This window comes from Poecilia reticulata, chromosome 11 (assembly GCF_904066995.2).
Source record: "Poecilia reticulata chromosome 11, P_reticulata-male-v2, whole genome shotgun sequence".
NCBI lineage: Eukaryota > Metazoa > Chordata > Actinopteri > Cyprinodontiformes > Poeciliidae > Poecilia > Poecilia reticulata.
Window position 1 is genome coordinate 162,197 of NC_088840.1, and position 10,775 is coordinate 172,971.

Genomic DNA, 10,775 nt, shown 5'->3' on the forward strand with positions numbered 1-10,775 from the left:
TCATGACTTTATTTTGATTCTTAAGCTTGTTTTTAGACTTTTTAGACTGTGTGTACTGTAACTTATGTTGTGTCTTTGAAAATTGCTTTGAAATAAAACTTAAGATCATGGTTTCTGACAACAGCTTCTTATTATTGTGAGGGATGACCTGTACCTGCTCGGACCAGGCTGTGGTATGTGGGAAATGTATTGGAAAACATTTTTAAAATTCTTTGTTTTGCCTCAAAAAATGAACTTTAGTGCTACATGTACTAAAGTTGTTTAGACATGAGTCTATACACAACACTGGTTTACACCAATCTTCATGGTCTACAAGTGATCTAAGCTTAGACTTAAAAGTTACAAGGTTTACCACAGAAGTTTTGTGGATCATGCAAAAAGTATCAAATGAGCAGAAACTCAAATAGCATGTCATTTGATTCAGTGTGGAAAAATGATGATGTATTTACAACAGCAGCCCAGAAAAGACAGAGCTACTGTCTGTCTGTAGCAATATACACTTTCCTCAAATACATACTTTCTTCTTTTTGATAGAATATTATAAATTGTGTTTTCAGGATAATTATAAATAGCATAAATAATTTTTAAAGCTGGTTCATTTTGGTTTACAATGAAATGCACAAAGCTAATCTTTAATTATGCATTTATTTTCATATGGGGTCAGGTGTGACTAGAGGTCAAGCTACCAAACTTCCACTCAGTCCTGTCATTCTTGTCCTCTGTCCTAATCTCTATGAAAAAAGTTTGTTCTTTAATCTTGTGCTAGTGCTGTGGTGTTTTTCTCTAGATAGGAGAGACGTTTAAAAATGATAAATAGAAAACTACCTGACAGAAGAAAAAAAACTAAAGACATGGTAAGCAATTCTAACTTAATTTAAAATGATTAACCTGTACTAATATTAATAATTTTGTACATGTTGATGGCTTAGTAAATACTTGTTGAGTTAGGGAACAGTAGAACCAGATTTCCTTGATTTATTTTTTTAATAAGCAACAGTTTAAAGTGTCTGTTGGAGACAAACTGCTGGGTTTTCTGATACAAGCCGAGAGCAGCACAGAGAAAGAAACAGCAAACACTTGTTGTTTGTAATAACTGTAACAGTATGCTTGTCTTATTATTATTCTAAAATGTATTGATGGTTGACAGTTCACTGGTTCCACATATCTTTGACTTTTTCTATTTCCCATCCCTGGCTGGGTAAAGTGACCGCTGGCTGATCCAGGCTGAGCTCAGCAGCTGATGCAGCAGAAAGAAACGTTATGGAGGCTGACATGCACCTTATGATTTAAGAGAAGGTTCCAGAATCCTGTCCGTTTTATTTTTGATAAGAACTTAATCAACACATATGTTTATGTATATGTTTTATACGATAAACATTTTATGAACAGATGTTCATGTGCATTGATTTATTGATTTTTGATTTGGGCGTGGCTTTTTAATCCATCAAACTCGATTAATTAAAATTTGACATAAGCTTGTACTTTTATTTTTACTATGTATTCCTATTTTTTCACAAGTTCATAAATGATGAGGTCTCTGATTTGTTTCTTATAATTCTCAGCACATTTGGTCTTTTTCAATCATTTTGGAAGACAATCCAGAGCAGGTCTGCTTTAAGACGCTGGATGCATTTTGAAGCCTGATGCCGCAAACCTTATTTCGAAAATGTTGTGCACAGAATCAGGAATGTTGTTGATCTGCAGCTCTGTGGGGAACAACGAGCTGCTCTCTGATCAGGATGTGTTTTTCATACGGGCAACAGTTGGAATGACTGTAGTCTGGCTTTATGTGTCGCAATGGATTTAGATGGATTCCAGAAGCTATCAGTCAGTTTAGATCGGAGAGTTTTCTCAAGTGACCGGCTGCTAATTTAATCGATTCTAATTTCTGGAAGAGAGATTCCTCTTTTATCAGCAAGTAGTGAGAACTGCAGTCAGTCAGATCGACTCGGATTATGCCGAATTGACGGTGTGTTTGTTCATTGAGCTGCTGGAGGCAGAAGGATGGAAATGGTGCAACCCGGACAGACGAGGAGACTCCGGAGCTCAGCTCGTCCCGGTGCGACGACAGTCTAAGGTAAGGAAACACAAAACGATTTGGTCCTGAAACTAGACTAGTTTTTATTATGGACTTTATGCAGTAAGGTTTACTGTCTCTGGCGTTCAGGCATGATAAGCTAGTGAGGCTTTAGCATCACACACAACTAAATATATAAGTATTATTACGTGTTATTGACGTGTCAAACCTAAGAAGGTCATCAGACTCTCCATAAACATTTATTGTCATCATGTAACACAACTTTGGCTTCTTTGGAGCGAGCTGGCTTTTAATTAGCTGCCTCACATAAATAATAAATAATAAGACAATAAATAATAAAGATGAACATTAATCTAATGCCTCCCCCAGAACAATGGGGGTCAAAGTGTCTGGACACTCTGCTGTCAAGTGGCTCAACACTCAGGACAATTCTTTAAAGTTATCTGCTCAGATCAACAGTGTGATGTGAAATATCCTGTCTTATTAACCCTGCTACATGTTTGTGTTACAGTCAGAATGTAAGGGCATCTAAATGTCACAGAACTATTAAAAAACATGCAATGTATAACCATGTTTATGTATACTTATGAAAAAATGCAGCACCTCAGATTGCATCCTTGATCATTTTAAGTGAAAATTGGCATGCAGTGTCAAAATCAGATTTTGATCATCAATATAGATGAGAATCAATTTAGTGCAATTAAAACATATCCTTAGTCTCACAGTGTGATGTGAAAAACAACAACAACTTCAACCTAAGATTAGATTCACTTCTCAAACACTACAAGATCTTGTGTTCAATCCATTTTGAAGAAGCCATGAATGGACTGGTAAATGCATGACATTTTTGGAGGTTTTCCATTCTGTTTTGTTCCTTGCCACTGACAAACCATCCTGAAAATAATTATCCAGGAACCAGGAAGCATCCTGAGCTCCATGACACGTCAGCAGGGCCACAGGCTGATGGCCTCCACGCCGCATTGAAGGCTGCAAAATGATTCCTGACCAAGTATTGAGTGCATAACTGAACATAATTATTTGAAGTTTGACATTTTTGGTATTAAAACACTTTTCTCTTATTGGTCAGATGAAATATGCTAATTTTTTGAGACAGGGATTTTGGGTTTTCATGAGCTGTATGCCACAATCACCAGTATTAAAACAATAAAAGACCTGAAATATTTCAGTTGGTGTGCAATGAATCTAAAATTTATGACAGTTTAATTTTTATCATTACATTATGAAAAATAATGAACTTTATCACAATATGCTAATTTTTTGAGAAGGACCTGTACTTGAGGCAATTTCTGCAACAAAATGAAAAATCGATGCCCTGATTTAGGTTTTTTAAAATATTGGGACCGATACAGAGATTAAAATTGGATCGGTGTGCGTCTCTAATAAAAACTAATAATGGCATCATAAACAGCTAAATAATACATGTTGACAAGGGATTCAATAGCTAGTTATCTTGTCAGGAAGAAAAAGTATGATGAATTTGAGTTTGGCTGCTTTCGCTCCTCTGTATTTTGTTTGTTGCTCTACTGACTGTCGGATGAAACAGATCTGCATTTAGACTTCAAATACTGTCTAAAATGAATGCTAAATGTAAAGGAAACCATAACTTTTAAACCAATTATCTACCAAATTTACAAATGTCGATTGATATTCTGACCTTCATCTATTACCTGGAGATACAGATCATACACGAAAAATAAGATCCTGGATACAACTGGCCAATATGAGCTTCATCGGTAGAATGGCCCAGCTCAGCCTCAGAGGCAGGGCTGGAATAGAGCCGCTGCTTCTCCGCCTCGAAAGGAGTAAGTTCAAGTAGTCTGGGTTGCTGATCAGTACTTGATTTGAGAGACAAAATATTTGTGGTATTTAAAACTCACCCTTTTTATTATTTTTGGTTTTCTGGCAAGAACTCTAATAATAAGTTATAATAAATCGATCAATACATTCCACTCAATATTCCTGGATTCCTACATTAGTTTGTGATATATGTTGCTTTTCCTAGCACAATCAATAAATCATCAAAGAAATTATATGCAGTAAGATAAATCTGTAAAAAGTGATGTTTCTGAAAATAACATTTTGAGCTGTTATGAATGCATGATTTAATATGACATCTTCTTTTGTCATATGTGCAAAATAGTTATGAGCTCCATAATTATTCAAAAAGTTAAAAAATTATTGCAACATATTACAATAATTTTTTATGATATCTAAAATTTGAGGTTGTCAGAAAAAGAAAACATTACATGACAAATATGTGGATGCTGTAAAGCAAATGCAGTCATGTTGGTTCTTTTAGTTTTACACAGTTGCTTCAATAAAGGTGAGTGGCAATGGTTTCATAGGTACATGAAACCATTGTGATCAAATGTTTCTATACTGTGTATATTTTCATCCAATTTTGCATCCTTATCACCAGAGTTGCGTTTCCAATTTGTACTTGGAAAAGACACTCAGATGAATTCTATAATAATTATTCTTTATGTTCTGCCTGGTGGATTAGGTGTTAGCTGCATTAATTCTTCAAATGTACTTTTCTCACAGGCTTCTGGCAGAGTTTAAGCAGGACAAAACTGTGCCATGAAGACTGAGATGTGCAGAGGCATTAGACCACCATCTCCACCCTGCAGACGGAAGCCGCGTTTCTGTCTACGAGGCAAAATGAAGAAGGACAGGATGATTCAAGGCAAGCTTCGCATCCGTTCTATGCCCGGAGCTTTCCTGGTTCTGGGGGTCATTGTGGTAGCTGTTGGAACTGCTCTGGCTGTAGCTGGTTACTGGCCCTATCGGTTTTCAAGGTCATCCATAATAGAAGATACAGAACCGGAAAGCATTTCGGATCCGCAGACATCCAGTTGGAGTCTGGGTACCAAGGGGCTCTTTTCTCCAGCCAGTCTCGTCCATGGTGACCGCATGAAGCTCCTGGGGCCAGTAATCATGGGAGTCGGATTATTCATCTTGATATGTGCAAACACTGTCCTATATGAAAATAGAGATAGAGAGACTCAGATGCTTCTAGCTCAGATGCGCAATGTTATCTGCTCTGTATCAGCAGCTGTGCCCTCTGCAGGCCTCAGAGACTTGGCAGTAGCCAGCTCTATGACCAAACACTATCAGTGGGTAAGCAGTCTGCCTGCTGCTCATCTCAATATCATGTGTCTGCAGCAGCTGGCATGCTCTGAGCCCCTACTGCAGACCACCTACATCAGGGACAAGGAGGGCAGTGTGGAAGGCATCTACCAGCAAACAGACCTGAAGACAGAAGCTCTGACTCATCACAAAGAGTCAGAGCCTGTACCCTCACCCCCTTCATCCTTGTGTAAGTCATGTGATCACTGCCAGGTAGACGGTAATTCTCAGACAGGGGAAGAGCTGTGGAGCAAACACTGTTTCAGTTTACAGACTGCCCCACTCCTCAAGCTTAATTTCTGCCTTGTGTCTGCTAGCTCCATGTCCAACCTTAAGCTGGAAGAGGTGGATATTCCTGCTGCCCAACACAGGCGTTGTCAGAGTATGAGCTACAGGACTAAGCCTTACAAAGCCCAAATTGGGCTACACTTCGAGAAGGAACTCTTCCCATGCAAAAAGAACATTCATACAAATCAGCTCCAAATCAATAAAAAAGAGATAAGTTCCCTGGGTTGTGTGAGGATCCCTGTAGAGACGACAGATGCAGAAGAGGACCCAACCGGTGGAAGCTGGCCTCGACTAGAACTGGGAAGTGGGAGACGATACCTGAAACTGGAGAACAAAGAGGACTCTGTGGACAAACTCCTGGGCCAGTTGGAGCATCAGTGTTCCTACTGGGATAAGAGTTTTGGCTCTGGGCCATTCCAGTGACAGATGTTGGATTAAAAAAATTGAAAAACAAGAAAATAAAATATTTTTCTATTTTTAGTCTTAAATTATTTGGGATTAGATAACAAATGATGTCATACAATATGGACAAAATTATTTACCAGCAGAATTTTAAAGAATTACTTTGTTGTGGGTGAAGTGTTGAAGAGCAACTATGACTTTTTAATTTGGATAGAAGTAGTTGAAGCTCTCCATTTTTAAAGAAGAGGAGCATCACAAACTGCCTGCTGAAGACAAGTGGAGATATTTTTTGCCTTTTCAATTTTTTTGGGCAGTAAAACAAGAAACTACCATTTCTTGCCAAATGAATGGGCATGTTTCCCATACAAACATTGTGCACTGGTAGTAATGACACACAGTAGTGTTACTTCTCTATACACATTTCTGAACCAATTTACTGTATCAGGGCTCATGAGGCCATATATTGCTGACAGCTCTCAAAAAATGGAACTGCTATATAAAATCAGACATCTTATGTCTCTAATGACAAATGCAACTGCATGTTACAATAGACCACATATGCAAACTAAATGTCAATGAAATGTTGTTCTGCTAATTGTCCAAAATAATTGTAACCTTTTCTACAACTTGGATCTTATTTTCTTGTTTGGCAAATATTTGCATCAGTTCTGATTACATTATTTAGTCTTTTTGCCTGCCCCAGTTCACATGGCATGCTGTACTTCTAACTTGTGACATCAATGTTTTGACTTAACTTTGAGCTACTCCTCTAAGTATGAACTCACAATGTCGTTTCCTCTTAATTAGCACTTTTGTGAAACTTCATTTTCAGCACATTCAGGGGATCTAAGTTCTATAAAGCATCTTCTTGATGTTGATAGATATGATAAGCTGAAATGTCCATGCCATAAAGAAGACTTGGCTTCTTCAGGCATGTTGGTGTTTCAGTATTTTACACTTAATTTAAGTTTTGAGCAAACATCAACTCTGGTTTTATTATTTTTCATAACTGAAACTAACCATTAACCACATCCTGGACCTCCAGGGCTGCCCAAGCCAAGCTTTCACCACATCGCCAGTCGGGGTAGGCTGGCGAACTTCCTGCATCAACCGGGTTGGTTTCCTCATTAAGTCTTTTCAAATTGAACTGGAGCGCATTGAAATCGATGGGAATGTAGAAATCGCAAGATGAAGGTGAGGAGGAGCAAACAGAGGTCGAGGAAAGAGTTGGTGTTTTGCTGCTGCTGCCACCTTCAGCTTTATAAATTAAACACTGAATGACACGTACCTCTGGTGGTGATCCAGTAAGTAGTTTTATAACTCTGTATCCGATCTTTGGTTTAGTGTCGGTCTGTGGTTTCACATTCAGTACCAGCAGCAGTAGCAATAGCTCCGTTATCATCTAAAAGAGCTCCTCGCGCCGCTTGTCTCTGATGTTTGTCCCAGTGTCTATAGCTCTGTGTGACACCGGACTGGTCTTCAGTCCTGGTCTTCAGTCCTGGTCTTCAGTCCTGGTCTTCAGTCCTGGTCTTCAGTCCTGGTCTTCAGTCCGGTGTCATTTCGTTCAGTACCTGCAGCAGTAGCAGTAGCATTTCAAATAGGTTCCAGTGCTCCACATCTAATGTTTCTCCGATCATCTTTAGCTCACTAGCTGGTGGTAGCTGGGTTTAGGCACTTTTTGGATAAAAAATGTTGGCATATTTGTTTTTAGCTTGTGAACGTAACGACCACCTGTTAGAGCCTTTGCCGGTTTTGCTCGTAAAAATGTCTCGTCTTCTGGAGAGAAACGCACTTAGGTTCTTTGGAAGTCCTGTCTGATATCACAAACAACAATTTTGTAATTAATAGGAAAATTGCAATATATTTAGACGAACATGTTCAACTAATCATGGATCCCTTTAAGAATGTTTTCCTCATGTAATTTATCTTAAGCCATTCAATTAAAAAACAAACAAATCTGTTTGAAGGGAAATCTGAAATAACGAAAAAGTGCAATAGCATAGTTGGTTAGGGGTTTACAGGCTTAAAATAACACTGTTGAAGCAGAAACTAAACACATTTTAATGTGTAGATTTTGAGAGCCACTTTATAAACCCCTCTGCCCCACTCTTTTGTTTTATTTTTACTTCAGTGAAGCTATGCAACTCCCCTGACCAAACATACTTCACTGAAGGTATGTTTTTGGTGAATGGCATATTTTTACCTCTGTTAATGCTCACGTTTTTACAAATGTTTTCATGCCTGTACAAAAGTGAAAAAGTTCAGTTTTTTATTATTTAAAAAAGAAACTTTTTAACATAATCCAATGTTTACTTTAACTTTCCAGTCACTGGAAGGGACAGTTGTCTTCTATATGCCTTTCAAAGACAGTTGTTCTAGAGCAGGGGTCCCCAATCTTTTTCCTGTGAGGGCCACATAACGTTTTCCTTCTCTGGTCGGGGGCCGGAGTCAGTTTGTAACTGAACAAGTGAGACGATTGCTTGTATTGTATTGTTTTCCAGAAAGCACAATCAAATAACATTCTCTGGGTTCTTCGCAGAACAAAAGTCAGGAAATAAATAATAACACTATTAATGAAATAAATAATAACCAAATAACCCTCTCTGGGTTCTTCGCAGAACAAAAGTCAGGAAATAAATAATAACACTATTAATGAAATAAATAATAACCAAATAACCCTCTCTGGGTTCTTCACAGAAAAAAATCCAGGAAGTATTATAGTCCGTATTTTCCTAACTATGAGCCGCACCGGACTATAAGCCACAACCCCAAAGTTTTTTTTAAACCAGTAAACATACACATATAAACCGCAGATATCTCTGCCGCTCCAGGTTTTCCACAATGATGCAGCAGCAGCAGCAGAGGGGGGCGGACACCCAAAATTTGACAGGTCAATTGAATATCACATTTATTATGTTGAAAGTTTAGATTTAACTGAACTGACTAGTTTCCGAACGGTGACTTTAACAGTAAAAGTGCTGATCCTTCGTGTTGCTGCTAGCATGTGCTAAAAGAAAAGGGGCGCTTTGTTCTTCTTTAGGTTTCTACTGCAGCTTGCATCCATTATTGTTGCACTACTGCCATCTACTGGATCCTAATATCTATACCTCAAATTCTCATAATGATCCCAGTATTATTTAAAAAACTGTTAAATAGCATTTCCCCTCAATGCTATTTAACTGATCAACAACATTCTCAAATTTCAATTCCCTATTAAAACCTAATTCCGTTTTAATGGGTGCGTTCTTCTTTCATTTCCAATTTTGATTTCCAATGATTCACTTTGTAATGGTCTCACTATGGTGTCTTGTACCAAAACTAACCATCAGCCAAACTCCTTTCACACGAGTCAGGATTAATTAGTTCTTCCTTTATTTCCATGTAGAATGGAGTGAAACTGTCAAAACACAAACAACTCAGGATGAGCTCAGAGCAGCTTACAGAAGTGTTTTACATTCAGTTACATACATTAGAAGTACAACTTATGACGTAGCACATAATCAAATCGCCCGCAGGTATTTCCAAAACTAATTCAATAAACAAGTTACTTATTTTATCATATGTTAACATAAAGGCTAGTTTTGAAGTATAAACTGCTACTTACAGGCATTGCTTGAAGAACTCGACCTGGAATGCGGCGTTCATAACAGACACGTGTTCATCTGCTCTACCTACCAACTGTATTGATTAAATAACATAAAAGTCCAGCAGTTCCCTAAAAGTCCAACAGATGGCAGCAATGCGCCATGCAAAACACAAAACACCCACAGTTTACAGGACACACTTCCTGCTAAAGAGCCCCCTGGTGGTTGAAGAAAAATCTACATATAAACCGGAAAATACAATAAATGAAAAAAAATCTGAAGGCTTCCTGGTATTGTTCAGGGGGCCGGACCAAATGTGGAGGCGGGCCGGATCCGGCCTGCGGGCCGTAGTTTGGGGACCACTGTTCTAGAGGTTTGATCTAGAGGTTTTGTGGATGCTATAAGACTTATTGTGCAACACCTCCAGTTTTAATGCTTACTGTTAAAGTTGGAAACTGGATGGAAATGAGAAACAGTGTTAAGCATTTATATGGCCTGTTATTAAGTAACATGGTGCCTCATCCTGTGATGTCATGTGCGTTGTTAAGTTCCAAAGTTTTTAAATAAGACCCAAGTCGTAAAAAGACAACCATTTTTGTGCCATCAGTATTTTCTTATTATTAACAGTAATGGTTTTTAATTGATTCTGAGTGTATTTGGTCACCACACTACTTTACTTTCTCAGCCCTTGATTTCATCCTCTGATTTCAAAGGAAGATTGGTTCGCAAGTCCACCTGGATCTTATGTAATTCTTAGTGACTGGGTGAGCTCCACCATTCTGCCTTTCATGTTTCAGTGTTTGTGCTGTCTGTTGTGTTATATCAAACTCTTAAATGTATTCCAAGCAATATGATCAATCAGACAGAACAGTGTCTTGCCCTGTGTACGTAGCAGGTTTAAATGTAATGGTTATGCCTGTGTTGCTAATGTGAAACTAATAGGAGATTTTAAAAAAATAGCACTCTCCTTGTCAAGACAGATATCAGCTTAAATTAGAGTTATGCTGTTGATGTCTCAATTAAAACTGTCCAAAAACTGTCCCTGGTGTAGATTTTTCAATGCATATACACAAATGAATCAGTGATGATACTTTTTCCCTCCTGTTCCGCAGTAAGAACGTCTTCAGTTGTGAGATCGTGTAGTGATTGGAGGTTCTAGTTGTAGTGTAAATCCTCTTGTGGTCATTATTCTGAGCTGGCCATGGGGCACAGTGATTAGTTTTTCTATCATTAGGCTTAGCAGATTGTATAACTGCCCTGGTGCAGGTCCATATGATTTCATTTGATTGGTCATTTAAAAGATGGCTTTTAGG

The 10,775-nt window shown here is 38.2% G+C and overlaps 1 protein-coding gene across 1 annotated transcript; it reads left to right on the top strand.

Annotated features, from left to right (window-relative positions):
• The first annotated feature begins 900 nt into the window (after positions 1-900).
• tmem200b (transmembrane protein 200B) lies at positions 901-10,501 on the top strand. Its single transcript, XM_008421550.3, has 2 exons — positions 901-2,077; positions 4,604-10,501. The coding sequence occupies exon 2, from the start codon at positions 4,640-4,642 to the stop codon at positions 5,897-5,899; it is 1,260 nt and encodes a 419-aa protein (XP_008419772.1). The 5' UTR covers positions 901-2,077; positions 4,604-4,639; the 3' UTR covers positions 5,900-10,501.
• The last annotated feature ends 274 nt before the right edge of the window (positions 10,502-10,775 follow it).

What these genes read in the sequence shown, in the direction of transcription:
- tmem200b (XM_008421550.3), top strand. Translation starts at nt 4,640, where the DNA reads ATGAAGACTGAGATGTGCAGAGGCATTAGACCACCATCTCCACCCTGC.